The sequence below is a fragment of the Aythya ferina genome (genome assembly GCF_964211825.1).
Source record: "Aythya ferina genome assembly, chromosome: 2".
NCBI classification, from domain to species: Eukaryota; Metazoa; Chordata; class Aves; order Anseriformes; family Anatidae; genus Aythya; species Aythya ferina.
In genome coordinates this window covers 1247713-1268960 of record NC_140297.1, presented here as the reverse complement: position 1 = coordinate 1268960, position 21248 = coordinate 1247713, and the positions used below count along the sequence as shown (strand labels likewise).

The window sequence follows — 21248 nt, the reverse complement described above, 5'->3', positions numbered from 1 at the left end:
CCAAAAGCCCTTGGAAGATTATTGAGCTTTTACATAAATATACAAATGGTATTGTGGATGCTCAGCACTCAAAAGCAAACCAGCTTTGCTCAAAAGCCTTTTGAATGTGCAACACAGCATGTTCAGGGGAAATGCAAACAAAGAAGCAAAGGTTGGGTCATACTCAGTCAGCTGCAGGTCATCCAAGCACTCACCAAAACCCATACAGGAGGCTTTTACCAGGAAAAACCTACACAAACACTGAGATGACTTGCACGCCCCTGCCATTACGTTCTTTTTTGCTCAATTAAATTAGAAGCTATGTATCTAGCTAAGTATATTCCCATTACATTCAACACCATACTGCTAAATCATAAGCTTTCTTACTGCAGCAGTTCCACCTCAGGCTAGGGCAGACACTGCAGAGAAACCTCTATGAATCTATGAAAAGAAACTGGAAAAAAAACCACACCCTCTGCTTTCTTTCAATAACCAGGTTGCAAAGCTGTATATAAACAGTGTGAAACAGAGCTGCAGAAAAATGCAAACAGGTTCCTCGCAAGGATTTAGCTTTAACACATACACACAGAGATATGTACACGACTTAAGAGATAGATAACATATATAGGATAGGTAGATAGAAGATGACCTGTGAAAGCATTTCACATTTGCCAAGTGTGAAAGGCATGCTAATGATGCCTTCTACCAGCTTTTGCTGCAAGCCCACTGTTCAGACTAAAAATACACTCAAAATAAAACACTTTCCATGGGCAAACACTGCTGGGCAGTTTCTGTAGCAGCAGTCCCAGGATGTTTCCTGAGCAGGGCGCTGAGGCAGAGCCAGCCTGACACATCTGAGGGCTGGGGGACAGGGGGCTGCCTTTTGAGAAGGGCAAGGTGAGGGCAGAAGGGAATAAGGAAGAAAAATGCTTCATCTCAACCAGCTCAACCTGCAAGCAGGGAGTCATATTAAGCAGGCTGTGTCCCAAATCTTTGCTCGGAACTGGAAGAAATACCGAGGAGAAAAGCAGCATTAGAAAACTGGTAATCCTGACCAGAAGCAGAATTTCTCAAATCTCTGACGTTGTTTCCACCACTAATGTTTTCCTGGAAATGAACGCTGTTGAATGACAACACGCCAACAATAAAGCAAGTCCTTGGGAAGTCCTTTTCAGTAAGGTCCAGTTTTAGGGAACCAGAACAATCCCCCAAGTTCAACTGCTGGCACGCTGGTGTGAAATTCAGGCAGGATCTTCACTGAAGTGCTGACCAAATTTGATGGTGCACACCTGAAATAAACTAATTGAACTACTGACAAAACTAGAACATACAACGTCAATTAATATGGCTTAATAAAACAGGCTGCTCTGTACAAAAGTCAGTGACAAAAGCACCTTTGTTGGTGCACAAAGCCTCTGACAGTCATTTTGCCTTGCCTGATGTGTGTAATTTTAATAATGAAACCAAATTAACAAGATCAGCAAGACACATGATTAGGTAGAAGATGTCTCAAAATACACGTTAGAAAGGAAACCCTCACAGAATTTGTTTCTGAAGAGATGTGAAGAAAGCACTCCTTAGCCTGACATTACTCAGGGCTTTCACATGGACAAAGAACAAGTCGTTGCCAACTCTGAAGCTTACAAAACGGATAAAAGTTAACAGTGATTTAAACTGACTGATGAGATGGATGCAGCAAGGTGCTTAACAAGCAACAGAAAGCAAAAAAAAATATGACATTTTGACATTTTTCTGGGACACTGCCACTCTGAAAGAGCTGAGCATCCCCAAGCCAGCAGAGCCTCTGGCTGAGCACCGCTACAGAACAACTTCTGTTCCCCATGTAAGCACCAAGAGGACAAGAGGATTAGCACCTCCCTGCCTGGGATCATGCCCACTGCCACAAAACCCACTGCTTCCTCTGCTCACAAATTCCTTCTGAGTGAATACTTGGAGAGGAATTGCAGGACTAGCTACAGACCCAGCAAATAAACCTTACAGGCGGGTTCACAGAACCTAACCCACTCCTGATCTTTTTAACCCCTGCTTCAGTTAGGAGAGGGGCTAACCACAGCAAGAGCATGACAACGGGTACATGCAACTGTAAAACCAGAGCATGAGACACCTGGAAGACAGGTAGTGTCCTTGCAACACACCACAGGGAGCGTGACAACCTCTCATCCACACACAGGAGATTAGCTGGAACTGCAACAGGCAGAGAAAACGATTTCTTCTCCCTCCTCTCTTCTATTTTGTGAAAGGAGACCACGTGCTTCACCTCACTTTTGTTTTGAGGCCCGGAGTGCTCCGTCTTTTGCAAAGGAAAACAGAAGAAATAGTTGTATTTGCCATCTTTATGGTTTACCAAGGCACACAAGGAGAAGAACTGCTGAATCCTGTCCTGCACACGTTCAAGCAGGAGATGAAGAAGGTTCTACAGCAAGTTTCTAGAGCAGCAGCAAAAAGGAACCAGTTAAAGACAATTTGATTTGCCTATAAACAGAAAATAGGATATAGCTTCCCGCAAATAAGGAGAAATCATTTTAGTAACGGGGTCTGTTCTATTTCTGAATTTCACATTTCTGAATGCCTACACGTGGAACAAGCAGTTGCCAACCAGACTTTTTAATTCAATAGGAAAGCGTTGCAGTGGTACAATAGTGGCTGAAGCGCACCAGACTAGAAATAAAGCCTAACAGCAAGTTAACCACCCACGGAAAAAACTTACAGATAATTATAGGGGGGTTGCATCACTGGCAGTTTTGAGATCAGTGGCTTCTAGAAAAGATGCATTAGATCATAACTATCTCAAACAGGAATTCAGAAGCCATATGGTCTTTGCCATGCAGCCCCCAAGGTGAGTGAAGGAGGAGGCAGGAGGTGCTCCAGGCACGCAGCAGCAGTTCCCCTGTGCCCTGTGGAGAGGCCCCTGGTGGAGCAGGCTGTCCCCCTGCACCCATGGGTCCCACACAGAGCAGATCTCCACGCTGCAGCCCGTGGAGGAGCCCCCAGTGGAGCAGGGGGGCTGGGGGGAGCAATAATAGTCATGCCAAGTCTGTTTTGCTCACCAGTTAGCATTGTGGGCAATCTCCCTGTCCTTATTTTGACCCAGGAGCATTTTTTCTTCTCTTCTCCTTCTGAGGAGGGGGAGTGAGAATGCAGCACGGTGGTGCTGAGCTACCTACTGGTGTGAAACCACCAGGCTTATGTGCAGAAAGAAAAAAACCTGCTTACATTGATTTAAGAATCCAAGAAGAAAATGAGAAAAAGGGTCTTAAATAATTCTAATAGTGTTTGTACCAAAGCCATAACCTGTAAAAATGCATTTAAAATGTTGCTTCATTCTCCGTGTAGGAATACAGAGCCTCTCCCCCAGATGAGCACACTCGCTGGATGCCACTCCTCAAACAGAACTCACTGGTACAGCTACTTACCACAAAAGAAAAACAACTTCAGATGCCTGCCTTTGACCCTTGTTTCTCCTTAGAAGATAACTGCAATATTCCTCCGGTATAAAATCACAAGGAAAATAACTAACAGCTCTTCACATGACCAGGTCTTTAGCTTATTATGAAAAACCGAATTACTTTCTCAGGCAAGATACAGCTCACTGAAAGCCTTAATATTGTCTGGGTTTTTTAATGCAAGTGGAAAGAGAAATCCCTATTGAACCTGAATTCTACTCTAAGTGTGAACAACCTAATTATACTATTTCCTGTAATATAAAGCTAAAATTCTTCTAGAATATTATTATTATCATAATGAAAATTGTCATTAGCAAAGTCCCTTCTCCCTCTAGCACTCATTAGCACCAAAGGAAGGAAAGTAGAATATAATTTATTATTTGGAGAAAGAAGACTTCCATAAAATAGAGATTAAATTCCACACTTTAAAACAAAACATGGCTGAAAATCATAGAATCACAGAATCATTTAGGTTGGAAAAGACTGCAAGGGGAATGTTAATTCATGCAGCTTTTGATTTTAGAAACTAATTTGAAAGGTAGCCAACTAAAAATATCCTCAATCTCATGGATTCATAAAGAAGGGATTGTATTATTTCAACAACATCTATCATCATACTTCCTCAATATACAGGATGCATCTGGGAAAAATAGGTCTAAAGTTCAAGGGGCAAAAAAGAAAAAAAAAAAAAGACTGGAAAGTCAGTACAACACATACAACACCTCATTATGTCCACCATTATGTTCTGGAAATCCATCAGGAATAAATACCATCCATGCTTTGCTTTTGGTATCCATAAAGTAGATGGAATGCTGTGGAATATGGCACTGAATCACAAAGCTGTAAGAAACCCAAACTAAAATGTGAATCCCCAAAAATATGAAAAGAGAAAACCGATTTAGGAAAAGATATTCTGAAAGAAGTAAAGGCAGTCTGGTTCCTGCTAAAAGAAAAGGAACAAAGGACAGCATGCAATTAGTAATTACAGGGTAACGAAAAGCTACTAGACAGAACACTGATTCAAACCACAGCTCATTAAGAGGCTACAGACCAACAGAAGTTTAAAAGCATGTTTTTGTCTATCATTAACAGACACACAGCACCTCTTAACACAAATATCATCAAGTTGTCTATAAAACAAATTATAACACTGGAATTGAGCATCACATTGTTTTTACAGACAAAGGATCCAAGTACAGAGGGCTTGTGTGAAGGCCACAGAACAGACTGGCACAGAAGAAAGGCAACGTAAGGGTGCTGCCATCCAGACCTATGCCTTCAACATTACAACCAGACCTACTGAGCAGAGAAAAGTCTTTACAAAAGATGACAAAAGTTTTGGGGCTCTTTCTTATGGAAGTTCATTGACTTCATAAACATACAAATAGCAGCCTAAATTAAATTATACACAATTGCACTTCGTAGTTCAAGCAGAATAAATTCAAGATGACATGTGGTCTTTCAAGGTATTAGAGACCAGAACATGAAATTCCACAGATCTGGAACAAAGGATCATTTTAAAAACAGCTGTAACGTGAGCTGGAAATCAAGCCAACGCATATTTGCATAAAACAAACCTTTGCTTTGGTGGCAGCTGAGGCAAGAGCAGCAGCTGCAGCTGTAGCTACGTTTCCTTCTGAGATTTCATGTTCCACTTTCTTCTTCCCAGCCTCATTTTCTTTGTCTTTGCTTGCATCAACGTTCTCCTTGTTCTCTTCTGTCTCCTTTTCTTCTGAAAGAGATTTCCCACCACCTTTGTTACGTGCATTCTCCCTTTGTTAACAATATCACTCAGGACAGGAATTGCACTTCACGCACTGCTATTGGCCAAACAGATCCATTCATCCACACAGACACATTCCTCTGTAACACTACTGCTACTCGCCCAAATGCTGACGTGGGAACAATTTTAGAGGATCTGATCCAACAAATACGGCTAGTTTAAACGTTTTTAGTTTTCATCCTGTCAATTCATCTTCTGCCATCAGCTTTCTTTCATTAGGACGCGTGTAGCTGCATTTCCAAATCAACTCCATTATTACCTCTGCTTTTATATGTGAATCCAAGCATGGCTTGTTCTACCTGGTGCTAAAATTGCAAGTTCCAGTGAAGATCAATGTATCCACCAGGTACAAGGGGAACGTGTTAAAAATAAATAACAAGAGTAACAACTTAGGTAGGGAAAAAAGGGACTTGCTAACCTGTCAAAGCAAAGGCTTCACATCACTTCACAGGGAAATTGAGCTAGCACATTACCTTATAAGCATAGAAGTGAGCAGTCCCATTTCTTTGCATCAAGAATGATCAAATGGTGTGTAATACAGGCAGAAAAAAAGAATTTGTGACCTATACTCACTTTGCCATTGCAATTTCTTCACCCAGTCATAACACACAATGAAAGCTCAGCTCAGCTGAGGTCTAAAATGAGTTCAAGAAAGAATTTAGTGCCTGAGCTTTGCAGTGAAATTAAACTAGAGTATTTACTACTGAACCATGAAGCAGCCTGATGTGCAAGACAAAATACTTCTGCCACAGTTGAGTTTATAGTCTATTCCAACAATTTTAGAGGAAGGCTATTAAAGCTAACGCAGCTTGAGGAACAGCTGGGAATCATTACCTGTCTTGGTGTCTGCAGTCACTTCGCTATCTTGTTCTTTTTCTGGGTTTCTCTCGTTTTCTCCTTCTTGTGCTTTATCACCTTCCTCAATTTCACTCTCCACTTTGTTTTCAACCTAAATGGGATGAAGGATTGTTTGGAGAATGAGAGCTACACGAGACATTCAATGTTAACATGGTTTATAGCTTTCAAATTAATTCACTATCACAAAGGAAGAGATTAAGTTTTAAAGACTGGCTTCTACTTCAGCCCATTTTGACAACCATGCCCACAATCTGAACAGACAAAGCAACTGCCATACTGGACGGAAATCTACCAGATTCAGTAACCCAGGTAAAATGCTTCATCTGAAGGTACGTGAAACCCTGAAGTAAGATGACAGGTAAGAACATCTTCCACTCCCCGTGCTGTCACCATTTATTCTGGTAGTTTGTGCACCATTCTCCTATCTTTCCGATGCTACACTAACAACTCACACAGCTTTCAGCAATACATGCATCACCTCCAAATGCTCACGGTCGCAACAGCATCTTGTAAACACTACAACGGAATTACATATTGCAGGAGGGTGCTTCTGTCCAGGAATTGGTGGGAAAGAGCAATGGTTGAAAAGTAGAAGTAGAATAAAAATATTTGTTAAAAATCTAGGTGCCTTAAGACAGTATTCATAAAATCAGCAGCAGCTTCGTGCATAGGACCGGAAATATCATTTTCCGCTTATGAATAATCCAAACTGACCCAAATGTTTCTCGTTTATTCTGATTTAAAGAACAAAGCATCTTTTCAAGCTCTAACCAAGAAGTCTTCTATACATGCATCTACCTAAATGTACCTGACTATTTACCAGGAATACAGCGTAAGAACTATCTGAGAGCAAGTGAGAAGTAACATCAAGTGTACAGACAGCAATGCTTACGTCACTTTATTTCATTCCTCTGATGAAGCACGCAACACAGAAATACCATCTGTTGTTGCAGATAAGTGCCCACCACTATTCATTTAGCAGAGTGATGTTCGAATTCCAGCATATTAGTTTTAATTGCAGTTTAATGCCACTGGCTGTGATTGTTCCAGACCTAATGTTGACCGTCTGAAAAGAGGTACTGCGTTTGTAGACACGATGTTATAAAACTCCCCCCTCAAACACTTGCATTCTTGTAAGCATTATCAACAGGCTGAAGGAATTAATTTCTAATCTGATCTTTATTGGCAGGCTGCATCGCACCTGACATCAAAAGCTCATACTACACACACCTATAACCAAAATTTAACACTGACTTCTCGTGCAGAGGAGTTTTACTGACCAGCTCAGCTATGGACACCTTCATTTAGTCAGATCTCATTTGCCCACATCCGTGGAACTGAGAACGGTTCCAGAAACAGGCAACAAAGCCACAAGTGATGGCACAGACTGAACAGACCTAACTCACATTGCCACTGGAGACTTGTGACAATAGCTAATAATCATTCAGGTCGTCTGTTCAGCTCCACACAAGCTACTCAAAAATGGTTGCCAAATACTGCTAGGAATCCAAACAACTCACCATTTTCCAGGAAAGCCCTGATCTCTCTAATCCTGACGGAGCTGAAAGCTGTATTCAACTTCGGAAAGGCAATTTGCCACAAGACAAACTTTTCTAGGGCAAGACTTCAAAGTGATACTTGCTTTAGACTACTACAAGTCATGAACCAGAACAAACCAATGTCCTTCTGCAGCTTAAGTCTCTACAATTAGTTTGATATTGCCTGCTTTGCATTTCCTCCCAGTCCCAACTTTTTCTCAGGACTAGGAAAAAACATGCCAGCCATTTGTCCAGCACAAGCAACATCTCTGTGACTTAACCACTCATTAGAAAACGAAGTACTAAGAAGACTGGGAACTGTTAGGGAACGCTGTTCATTCACTAAGGACTGACCAGCACACTACCACCTACCTTTTTTTTAGCAGACACTTTGGAATTTAGTAATTTAGGTCTATAAGTATCAGAAGTATCTTTTCAGAAACAGCATGCTGAACTAAGCTTACCTTCTCAGACTGCTGGCCATCTGTTTCTGTTTCCATTTTTTCTTCTTCAGCTCCATCTGAGAATATAAATAAAGTACTTAGAATTGTCACAACATCCACTTATTATACTTATTTCAGAGTTAACTAAAATTTTCAGTTCTCTACTGACAGTAGCTTATGAAGAAAGCCATACAGCACTAAACTCCTGGAAAACCCAATTCTATTACACTAATCTTACTTTAAAAATCAAGTTTACTTGCACATTTAAATTTAACAGGCTTTTATTTACAGTCCAACAAGAAGGACAAAGCATTAAGTTATCTGTGCTCTACTCAAACACCCAATTTACCCACACAGGGAGAAAACCCCAAATCTATCTATCTTAGTTACATAAAGAAGAGTATAATGTACAGCTCTGCAGTATTCAAGTCATATAGTAATTCCCATTGGTAAGTCGAAGTATTATAAAATGTTTTTCCCAATACAGCCAATTTGATTCTGTAGATGGTTGTCAGCTGCATGATTAACCTCAATTACAGTGCTGCCAGACTTGTAATTCCTCCTTAGCACAAGATCCCCTGAGCTGCTTTTGATGAAAGGTCCACCCAGCAGCACTGTCGCGCGTTGCAGGTCAACTGAAGATCTAAATTGCATCTTGCAGGTGGTAAAAATACCGGAGCTCTGTGTTGAAATTTGCCAAAGCAGACTTTAAAATAATTATCCAACACCGAAGTAATACTGAGCCCTAGCCAATTTGTTAAAGCTGACACTGATGTTAAACACTAAGCACCTCTTGCTGTTTTTCACCCCAAAAAGCACTGGAGGCAAGTAATTCTTCTCCTTGGTGGTTCTGGCATGAAACCCAGCCCCGTGCCCCGTTTTGCATCCTTGGTACCTGCAGCTCCCTGCACAAACACCATGACCACCAGGTTCTCAGGTACGGCCCGACCCTGTGCTTACCTCAAAGCATGTTTCCCCCCAGAGAACTCTGAGAAGTATTCAAGCCCTCAGAAACATATTTAGAAGAATTAAGATGTTTTTGAGTTCCTACATCGTATGAGTTACCAAAAGGGGAGCAGCACAGAGCACACAAGGCCAAATATCTTGTTACTGCCTGCTAGCACTTGATGCCAGGCACGGCGTGTGGTTACAGACAATCGAATCGATTTTCCAGGTATTTCACATGCGATGTAGAACTAGAGGTCCCAGTGAATCAGAACTGAACAATGATGCTTCAGTCAAAGAAACAGGTCCAAAAGGTGCCCTGCGATAGATGTTCTTGGACAATCCTCTAACTCAGGCCTTAATCATTCACTCTCTTGCTTCCTCCTCAGCTGAAATGAGAGCAATACTTGAGGCTTTGTACTGAAGAAAGATCAATGAAGGGATCCAAGTTAAACCCAAATGCTTTATTTGCTTTCTGAGAACAAAACATTAGTACAACTCCTTAAAAACCCAACTGCAGCTTCCCAGCTAGCCACTCAACAAGCCACGCATCGCATCTGAGCATAAGAGCTGGTTGTTGGTTTGGTACAGAGCAAGAAAATAAGGCTCCCAGATTTGTAAAGAGCACGATTTCCAAGATATTCTGAAAAAGCAGAGCTAGTGTGTGCCTTCAGTGCTAACACCAAAGAACACAACGGCGTTGTCACAAAAACCTAGAAGCACATAACACGAACCATTTGGACACTTGGCAGGTTTCTCACCGCTTTGGATGTGTGGGTCTGGACACCACCCACTGCCTTTTATGCATTTTTCATATTTTGAACCCAAAATGAGTTTCCCAGACACACAGAAAAACCTGACCTTGACCACAAGCACCTTCAGAGTGCCCAGCCTCAGCTTCGATACTCGACTATATGCTTCCTGCTGCTGCTCATTTTGGTTTTTGGCTGACGAGACTGAGCTCTTCAAGCTAATAACCTCTTATTTACTGTCTGTGTGGCATTCAAACAGCCACAACAGAGACATCTGAAGGGTTCTGCCAAAACAGAGCCAGACCCCCTTGAGTTACAGACTGCTGTCTGAGTACCAGCTGACCAGTTATCATCCCTTCTAATTTTGGCACCTACAAAGGGAGATAAATAGCCTAACTGGTATGCAAGTGAGACTAAAATGAGGCAAAGGAAAAAAAATAAAATCCATCTTCTGTCAATGCTACAGCAGTAAAGCTGTTACCACGTGCTGGATGCATGCACCCTGTAAGAGAAGTGTTTTAACAGCCGTTAGTATATCCCTGTCCTCAGGACAGATCTTTTGGTTTGTTTATAGCCTTTGGTTCATTCATTTACTCCTTTATAGAACATTTAAATAAGCATTCCTGCTAACAAAAGCAGGCCTCTTCAGGGTAAGAGGATAACAACAAATGCATTGATAGCAAATACCACAAAGGAATCTGAATAATGTAGTACTATTTCCCAATGTATTTCCCATACGGACTGTTTACTCGACCAAGAAACACCGATCTGTTTGCAGCACCCAGATGTTCTGTAAGAACAAAAGGGAAACTTCAGCACAATCCTGTACTCTTTGTCTGGGACCTGAGACCCAAAAGACCTGACACCAGTAAAATTTAATGTATGGAGGCATTAAAAAGAGAGCTTATTTAGATCACTGGCTCCAGCGTATGGCTTCATACCAGTATAAATCTGCTGGTGAAAAGCCTTTATCCATCTCTAAGCTTCTGAAGACACTGGTTAGTGTAAGGGTGCTCATTTTCTGTAACCTTTACTTTACTGGGAATTCCCACGTGCTACGCTGAAGCAAAACAGATGTACAAAATGTTTTCCTTCAGCAGCAATTGTTCTGTGGAAAGGTTTTTACAAGAATCCCTTCAACATATATATAAAAAATAACAATGTCTGACAGAGATGATGGTTTTCCTCTTGGCTTGTTTAAAGCAGATAAACCTACTTATCTGAAGTATCTGCCACCAAAACTCAATTCATGGTGGATAGGGACACACCTTCTCTAAAGTTGTAACTCTGAGTTAGGATTTGGTGACCTAGTAACAACACAGAGAAAACCTAGGTTGGATTTGGGAATACCTAGGTTGGATTTTCTCAGCCAGCTATTTCAAACCCAGAAGCAGAGCTCCAACCTGTGCTTAAAAGTGTCATTCGTCCTGGTAAACTAAAGAGAAAGCTTTTTTTCAGCCAAAAAAGGAGAGGTAAAGTGCAAAACATTCCAAGTGTGCTTGGTTTAGTGGAGTGAAAGACCATGAGCTCAAACTAGGAATGGACTGCACAGGAGTACAGAAGTTCTCATTTCTGGTGCAGCTTAGCTCATACACCAAGAACTTCACACAGAAGGACCTGGACATATTAGAATGAGTCAAGAGGAGGCCCCAGAGATGCTCAAGGGGCTGAAGCAGCTCTGCTGTGAGGAGAGGCCGAAGGAGTTGGGGTTGTTCAGCCTGGAGCAGAGAAGGCCTTGGGGAGACCTCACAGCGGCCTTCGGGGCCTGCAGGGGGTGCAGGAGGGCTGGGGAGGGACTCTTGGGCAGAGGGTGTAGGGATAGGACATGGGGTGATGGCTTTAAGGTAAAAGAGGGCAGATTTAGGTTAGATACTCAAAATCCTTCCCTCTGTGGGCGGTGAAGCCTGGTGCAGGCTGCCCCCAGGAGCTGTGGGTGCCCCATCCCTGGCAGTGCCCAAGGCCAGGCTGGATGGGGCTGGGAACAGCCTAGGCTGGGGCAGGGGGGTGGAATTTGATAATATTTAAGGTCCCTTCCTACCCAAACCATTCTGTGATCCATGATTCCTACCATCAGGATACAGCGTAATTGAAAGAAAGGTCAGTATGAACAACCCAGAACTTAAATGCAGGGAGGAGTGGAGCAGTTCTGAAGCTCAGAGTGAAGCAGGCTACAAAAAGCTCCAGTTTGTGGACAATTTTAAGTAGAAAAGAGGAGATGTCTGCTTAAGAGCTCGTAAGGTGATGATTCGTTTGCTGTTCTGGAAGCTGACAACCTGTAGCTCAGGTTCCTCAGCCTAGACTCAAGTCTCAGCACCCTGTATCACTGCACTGCTCTCACTTCCCAAGGGCTTCCAGTCTGAGCAGTCCCCACAAACCTGCAGCCTCACCTTTATAGTCTGCTGGAGGGGAAAAAAAAAAAATCACTACAAAGTTTTTGTCATACAACTGCATGCCTTTTGCTCAGGATCACCAAATGGGTGAGAGCACTCCTTCCTACATACACATTCCCGGTCACATTTGATAGAAAGATGGAGGTAAGAATCATGCAAGTTGCCCCTGAGAACGCCATGAAGTCAAGTCCTGTAAGACACAAATCTTCACACTCTATCCAAAAAGCCAGTTTGTTCCCGGGTCTGTTAGATATGACTGACTTCTCTTTCTACCCTAAGATCAGCTTGGGGTGGTGGTTTTGGTTTTCTGATTACGATGCACGTCAAGGTTTCCAGTCCCGAGATAAAGAGGAGCAGTGACTAACAACGCGTGATTACCTGCAGAAAGCAAAGATACCAGCACAGGACAAGTCTGTGAAGGTTTACAACGTGCTACCTATCAAGCATGGGGTTGAAGGCATTTGCTGTTAAATCCCTATGCATACTGGGGCAAGTTTTATTAAGCATTTATTTTTTACTTGTAGACCATTGTTGAGTGACTCCTGCCAGAGAAGCCGTCCCAAGGCAAACACGCACCCTAAGAGGGCAAACTCTTTTCCCCCAAGCTTTAAAAAAAATCTCAAAGAAAAAAAAAAAAAGCAAATACAGCATCTCTCAGTAAGGCAAGTGCCCTTCAACTCTCCCCTGCCTCATAATACATCTAGCAAACCTTTCCCTAAGCTCAGCACACTTTTGTATTACAGAGGGACACATCCAGCTACAGGAAGAGTTGGAAGGTGTGTGTGTGTGACAGTAAGATTGTTGTGAACATCCTGATTTAGCTTAGGTTTTCGAGTCCTGGCTATAAGATAAAAGGTTATTTTAAAATCAGGATGACAACTTTAGGCAGGTTGTAGTCAATGGCTTTTGAAAACTGTTCTCTTCTATTAGCCAGCGAGCCGCTATCTGCAGTGACAGCGCTACGCCTCTGCAGTTCCCACTGGCATAAGCCATTCCGTGCCTGTACACGTCGAGGAGACCATGCTGAAATACTACATGTAGCAAGAAAAAAAGCGATCAGTTATTAGTTTGGGCATTAAATAAGTGTATTGGGATTCAAGCAGGTTTGTTTCTAGCTTACGGGCTACAGGAAGTACCTCTAAACAATTAGAGCTTCAAAAAAAATTAATTTTGAATTCAAGTATGAGAAGATTTAAAAAAAAAACAAACACCAATTTCTGACCCTCTGCATGAGAATGACAGAAATTACTCCTGCATTTCAGTGAGATACAAACACCTTAATGATTGAAAGAGGTTAAAAACACAACGACGTAATTGAATGAGGTAATGAAAACAGAACTGACAATGAAAACGAGGATTGATTAATTAGAGATACGTGTTCCTAATAAAAAAAGAAGAGAACTTTAAGACCCAATAATCCCTTTTACAGGGCACCAGTGAAGCTCTTTAACACTTCGCCAGGTCTGGTATCATACCTTGAAACCTGCAGGATGTGGGAAAAGAAATTAATGGTATTACTTAAATCAACAGCAGGCAGATGGTCACAAGACATCTCTCTAGAGGAAGAAAGCACCTGCAGAGGAGAAAGCACTGCCTCTCCACACCCTTCTTCAAACACCTGAAGCAGCAAATATTTGTTGCTCTATGGCAACTTGTTCTGCTTTGCATGTTATCTCCAGGAACAGGGGGGGCTGTGTTCTAATACATGAAGAATTTATAACTGCCTTCTGATGGAGCCCAGTGACTCTACAAAGAAGCTAAATTGACTTCAGGTCAGCAAGGGAAACCATAAAATTTCCACTGTCATAATTTACTGCATCACCAGCAAGCAGACACTTGCAGCACAGGCAGATAAGTAGCCTCTGTTGTTGCTAAAAGAACAGGAAGCCAAACCCTACATACAAATGCAGAGCGCAGGAGTTTCAGCTCAGCAGCCAGCTTCGAGCTGCCCGCGAGGCATCCCTTCCCCTTTGTTTTCAATAAGGCGACACGTGCAACGTGTCAGAAGTCAGCCTTAGATATTAATACTTAATTGAGAGGAAATATACCATAGCTGTAGAAAAATCCTGGGTCTGAACGTGATAAATACGTTACCATCTAAGCCATCATTTCTATCTTTCAAAGAAAGTCAGGACTCAATGGCCACCAGAGCTGGCCCCAAGGCTGCCACGGAGAAGGAATTCCAGATTCATGAAGCTGTGTGAGTCCATCACAAGGGGATTGATGGGGGGATTGATGGGCTCAATCCTCCAACAGCACGGAGCTAGCTTACAGGCACCTGCACACATGCAAAGTGAAGGAACTGTTCAGTGTCTGTTTATCTTAGCAATGCGTGCGTTATTTCAGAGTGAAAGCACACCCTAGGGACCGCGTGAGAAATCATCCTGCCAAAAATGAAGTAAAATAGCTTCTTCTGGGTACGTTTTCTGCTATATGTATTTGAGAACGTTACACGATCGTCCATAAAGTGTTAAATTTAATCATCTGTTTAAGTCGCTTACAGTTGTAGGGGAGCCCCTAAATCAGACACCATCCCCCCAGTGCCTGCTGTCACAGATGAGCTACAGCTGGAGGCCTCCACGCACTTGTGCCAGTGGAAATGCTTCCAGTGAAATACTTGGTAGAGTATTTCTAAAATCCACGAGTAACTGCCTCCAACACAGGCACTTCAGAGACTCCCCTGTGCCTAATTCAATGCACATATATGCAGGCAATGGAGTTAATCACCTTTGGAAAGTTATTAAGAAAGCACACATACTCAGTAAAGACCTAAGAGGGATACTACGCACCACAGGTGCACTAAATATTCCCCTTCTCTGGAGCTAAATCCCTGGCCTGGAGAACAGGCTCCTTTGTTTGCTCTCCTCCATTCACTCAATAAAACAAATGCAGGGAATCTCCTCCATCACAATCTACAACCCACAGCTGTGTAGCATTTTGGAAACTAAAAGATAGTACCCGCCATGCTTATCACAGAATCTGAACCACTTGAGTCCATTCTTAATTCGAACAAAGCTTTACAACATGAATCTAAAAAGAAGCATCATCAGCCTTTAGAAATTTAACAATGAGGACAAGAATGAGATTCTTGGATATCGATGTAAGCTCCAGGAATCTCTTCCAGTCCCATTTCCCCCCTTTCACATTCCACGCTCCCTACAATTCGCCAATATTAAGAGCTTTCAAAAGACTGCAGAGCTATGGTATAATTTTATTTCTAAAACACACCAACTGATGAGCTTTAATTACAGTATGGAACCCTCCATAGATATTTTTAGTCCTCTGTGGCGACGTGTAGATACAATACCTCGGGTCTAGTCATGCCAAACGGCTCCATTTCAGCAGTTACACACCACAACGCTGCACTTCAACATCCAACACACCTCTGCACGTGCAAGCCACGGATTCCCCTATGCCCTCCAGTGCAAAGCTGTTTTGGAGGTGGAAGGCGCTGCAGATTGCGGAGTGACCCAGTTCACTCTTGCTGAGCAGCTCCCCCAGGGAGAACCATCTGCTGTTGTCCTAATTTATTCCATTAGTCACAGCCCAATACAAATCGCATTAGCTATAACAGGACAGTATTACTTAGAGAACTCACCACACAGCTCATTCAGAAATAATCGTGTTATGGTCATCTGCTCTCCAACTCCCCATATTAAATGACAGGCACTTCAGAATTTCTATTTGCAACTTGTGTGCAAATTCTCCTACAGAAAGGGCTGCCAGACCAGCGATATCACTAATGATGCCGATGATAAACTTCCACAACTGTGCTGCAGAATTAAGACTCAAAGTATACACGATACAGAGGTCCTTAATGTGCATGCTACAGTGAAACCTGTACTCAGAAAACAGGGAAGAGTTGAACAGAGCCACAGCAGAAAAAAAACATATGTATGTATAAGCCTAAGCTTAGTTTACTTTAAAAGTAGTCATCACATTAAACCTAGTCTCAGATGGAGTGACACCTAGATTTGTTTCATAGTAGACTTGAAAATAAAACCAACCCCCTTGAACTTTCAACAGAGATTTCATGCTTTTTGACAGTTCTGTGCAGAGCACTGCAGATACTCCAGATGCCAGTGCTTCCTTTCCAACATGTTCTCTCTTTCCAAAGCACCGAGCTGCCTGACATCAAGTCTGTCCCACTGAGCATAGGACTAAAAAAAGATGAGAAGGATTGAGTGGCCTGTTAATTTTTTTTCCACGTAAGAAACACCTTAAAAAGTTAAACACTACTTTTAAATCTTATTTACAAGTGTAGTTCTGCATTGGACACTAAGTACCATAAATAGTAGTCCTGCATCTTCAGCTGTACAGCTAGCAGTTGGTAACTGAACAGAACTGGAACACACAGGTCCTCACGGTCTCATCAAACAGCATGCACCTTGCTCATGCCTCTACACAGAGGGTGACAGCAGGTCAAGTAGGAGACACACTAGCACAGCCCAAATCAAGCCTCCCAGTTGACCCAGATTACATTCCATTCAGTTTTATCCAAAGCTACCGTGGCATTTAAAGATGCAGTCACTAAACTCTCCAAAACAGCTTGTGGTAAGCTGAAGAAAACAGCAGCCAACAATGATGGAGAGAAAAATTAAGATGTACTGACAAGCTGGTAGATCTGTACCAAACGCAGGAGGATGGAAGTCTTTGGGAAAGTTAACAGGTAGGTAGCTGAACGTCCCCCTGCACTCATTTCACTGCTGTAGAAGAGCCAAAACGGAGAGGAAACGGGCTTGCACAAAGCTTTATAGGGAGCTGCAGCAAGATGCACCTTTACTCACCATAGTGACAAATAAACAATTTGCAACTGTCAAAGTTGCAGATAACAAACTTCATACCAAAGTATCTGTTGAATACCATAGAAAATAGTTCAGTTGAAGCTGAACTCCAAAACAAGAGCTTGTTAGTACGCAGTGTAACGTACAACAGCCAGAGCCAAGAACCACCACGTACCAGTTCACCTCTTAATAGAAAGCTGCTCTTCTGCTACCACCAGTTAGTGTACCCTGTGCAATGCTTACACTAAAACTAGTTGCCAAAAGGTGTGACAGAACATTACAGGCTCAGCTGGAGCACAAAGAGCCAATAAACCTCTGTTTGCTCTACCATAACTATGATGCTAGAAAGCCATCATCATTCAACTGCTCTCATGCTCATGGAACTGGCATGAAATCTTCCACTCTGGTATTTTTGCCCATTTGACTTGTACACATCCCAAGCGATGGCATTTTCACTTAGCCAGCAGGAGGAAAACAAATGGCTAAAACTAAAGCTGGCCCTAAGTTCATTAATTCATTGTCAAGAGTTAATAATCCGCAGAGAGTAGAAGTGGAATGGCCTGTCACACGCGCTCCTTACCACCATTCCCATCTCCCGTTGGAGGCGAGCTTAAGGTTTATTACGAGTCAGAAAGTGCCTGCTGAAATCTGATTTGCAGATATTTCTGCAAAATGCAGAACCGACAGACAGCCTACCGATTTTCTCCGGCTCATCTGGACCTGTTCCAGCAATGCAACTGCTCTCCAGCCCGTACGTTGGATCCACCTTCCCAGAGGCTCGTGCTGCTTCCTGTACTTTCTTTACATGAGCTTCAACTAGCTCCAGTGGTACTTCCTCTCTGACTCGAGAAAACTCCTCTGTTAAAAATTACACAGATATGTCATATTGCATGCATTTTATGGTAAATTTTAAGTTATTTTCTCAGAGAGCCATGCAGGTAGATCTTGTGACAAAATACATTCTCAATTTTCAATGTTCTTTCTTTTCACTTTAGATAATTTTCCCTCTCAAATCAAGTAGAAGAGATTCTCCTCCCAGTTATATAAAAATGCCTTTTACATGCAAAAATAAAGAAAAAAGCAAGAGGAACACTTTCATTGAGTTTCTTAGGGAATATAACTGTGGCTTATAATTTTAACACAAGCTAAAACAGGAAAACTAGAGGTTTAGCACTGTGCATTTTTAAAGAGCTAAATAACAACAGTGGTCACACACAAAACCAACTACAGGGCAGTGCTTGCAAACTATTACTACTCAATGAACACAGAAGGGGGGATGCCAGCCCTCTTCAGATATTCAGTGGCTTTTAGGAGTTATTCTAGCTTGTCTGTAAACTGGCGGGTTCAGTAACAACAGAACACAAACCTGGGTATTAGCAGACCTGAAGAACTTATTATCCATCCTGAATAACCTCTATAAACAGTTGATTCTGAGAGCATGCTGACACAGCAGAATGTTGTACAGACAAGGCGAAAAAAAAAACTTCTGGGGCAAATTCATACCTAATGCAGCCTTTGCTGCAGCTGATGCCACCCGGGGATCCACCACCGATGCCAGAAAAGCAACAGTACTCATCACTGGGTTGCCAGATTGGCTGAAAGGAACAGGCTGGTAAGCCAGCGGGCCAAGGGATGCATCGGAGTTCTCCAAATAGGGATCTTCGATAGGAAGCCTCAGGAAATGGAGAATGCACTCATCCTGGGTACGGCTCCCAACGTGCTCCGAGACTTTGTTCCAGTCATCTTTGTACATCTCCAGAGCCTGTAAAAGATTAAGACCATGGTATATACATTAACTAATCTGGAAAAAAGAAACACAAAGAACACTACTGCTTCATGCAAAAAGACTTTTGATACTAGTTATTTTGGTGATGCAACAACAACAGAATCAAACAACTATTTAAATCCTAATTTTTCAGTAGTGAAATTATTCCGCAGAAGAAGAACACACATCTCACTGGCACGTGAGTTAAGCTACTGAGAGCATTACATGAGTTTTGTGCTGTTACTATACCAAAGAGAACTGTCAGAAGACTTTGGATTTAATAGTAAGATTTGAATAGTTAGCATTTTCCCATTTTGCATTCACATGAAAAACTTCACAGAGAAATAAGTTTGCTTATCCTACAAAGCCTCAGCAAATTCTTTTAATTCCCCCCAGTACTCCCCGCAGTGGCATTCTTGTGCTCTCTCATTAATGTCTTAAGTCACCAAGCTCTTTGGGGCAGTAACAGTATTTATTTTACTTGCACTATGTATGACGATGAAGTCCATTTTAAATATCCAGCAGATGTAATGAAAACAAAAGAGCAAAGTACACCAAGGAAAAAAGGAAAATATATTCTGTATCATGAAGCAAAAAAGGGATCAGCTTTCGAGGAACTACAACCCAGTCCGACTCTCAGCAAGTATTCAAGTTAAGAAATCGTTATTATGCAGGTAAGACACCTGATAAAGTAAGGACCTTCCAGATTAAGTCAAAGATTTGTAATTCTTAATTCCAGTCACTTTTGAAGTTACTTCAGCCAAGCCTCAATTAAACAATTTAATGAATATGAGACACCAAAGATTCGGCATTAATTTTCAAGAAAAAAAAACTAATAAATTAGTACCATAAAAAAGTGCTAGCCTAATGTAATATTACCCTTCAGCAGATTTTGTTGTTGTTGAAAACTACCTTAATTATTTAAACATTCAGATTGCTTAAAATTAGAGCTTAAGTATCCTAAACAACTTTTACATTATTGATATGATTAATGATCAAGTCACCTAGGCAAAGTAAAAACCAATTTGATTTCTAGACATATTAAGTTAAACGTACCAAACAAGAAAAATAAACAAATCTGCAAACTCAAACAAAGGCCTATCAGAAGTCTTCCGAAAATATTTAATCCTAGAGGCTGCATATGAACAGTAAGCATCTGTTTCCTTGACTTACAGATCCCATTTGAATTTCGAATTGAATGGAGTTGGCACAGAAGTCAACTTGCTTTTTACTTGTGCACTTGGGCACATTGTGGATGTTGAAAGCCAGAAAAATGACCTGGAAGTGGTTTAAGCTTTACCTTGCTGAAGTCTTGTATTTCTCTCAAAAACCTCATTACTTAAATTGGGTGGGGAGGAGGGAGCCAACCCTACTACACCTTCAGAAGGCCACTGGTTCCCTGCTCCGGCCCCAAAACACGGGGTGTAAGATTAAATGGGCAAGCAGCAGAGTAAGGGAAGGAGGGAAGGGGAAGGAGGGAAGGCTGTGCTCCAGCAGAGCCTAGGATGGAAAGAACAATACAGAAACTGTTGCAGACCACAAACTAGACAAAGAGAGGGGTTTTAACAGCTCTGCAGAAAGAATACTTTGCATTGGGAATGAACAAAGGACGAGCCACGTTGGACAGGCCGCTCAATACCGCAGCGATCAATGGTCCCTAACTGCTTATAAACCGCTCGCCTGACCTCCTTCACCTCCTTCTGATCTTGCCCCAGTGCTTAAAGAAATCAAACCCCTCAGTTCACCAGGTCATCCTCACGGGGAAGTATTTATTTGATGTTCAACATTAATTTCACTTTCCCTAATTCCATCTCAAGTTGGGTGTCTTTGTCTGCCCGTCGTTAGTCACACTGGCATATTACATTAAGTTTTGCTTTTTATGGCCATGCAGGGTTTTTTTCTCTCCTTCTCCTTCATTACCTATTTTTCTGCTATACAAACTAGCTCTCCCAACAGTTGTCCTTACTATAAATAGCTGAAAGTGCCTTCAACTCCACGGAGACACAGAGCAGCAGTGTGGCAGGGAAGATGGTTCTGGGAGGGGAGCGAGATTCCCCCGCGTCCCCTATTCACTCAGTCAACGGGAGGAAGGACAATAATTATTTTAGATACGATTTATTCTTTGGAACTCCACTGCATGTATATTTGCCCAAAGCTACCCTGAGGATTTAATTGGACTGGGCTGCCTTGTTATAACTGAATTACTTATGCTTGAACTGATATACTCTCTTCACTGATTTATTCATAGGATAAATCCACGAAGAACATTATTAATTTAAACTCACATTAAATAAATTTGCAATCTGAAGACTTGAGGTTTTTTTTTTTGTTTTATTTTCTTTAAAAGAAAAATGAATACGCCATCTGGATTATTTAATTAGGCTACTACTTGCTGTGTATGATCATAAGTTACAGACACATAAAAGAATGAATCTTAAATCTTAATAACAGTAAGCAAAGACGACAGTGTATCAAGATATTACTCCTAAGTTTGCTCCATACAAGAACACCACCAACAATATCTTAGCTGTTTTCACCCTGTAAGCA

General features: G+C 41.9%; 1 protein-coding gene across 5 annotated transcripts in view; it reads right to left on the bottom strand.

Annotated features, from left to right (window-relative positions):
- The window catches only part of SMARCC1 (SWI/SNF related BAF chromatin remodeling complex subunit C1), a gene marked incomplete at its 5' end in the record, with an annotated part of 82005 nt that overhangs the window by 18439 nt on the left and 42318 nt on the right, over positions 1-21248 (bottom strand). For all 5 annotated transcript variants that reach the window (XR_014688929.1, XR_014688930.1, XR_014688931.1 and 2 more), the window contains 5 exons: positions 5021-5175; positions 6061-6175; positions 8087-8142; positions 17633-17794; positions 18440-18698. Coding sequence is in view for 2 of the 5 variants with exons in the window: in XM_084507488.1 (XP_084363614.1) it covers positions 5021-5175; positions 6061-6175; positions 8087-8142; positions 17633-17794; positions 18440-18698 (747 nt within the window). The remainder of the gene's footprint in view (positions 1-5020; positions 5176-6060; positions 6176-8086; positions 8143-17632; positions 17795-18439; positions 18699-21248) is intronic.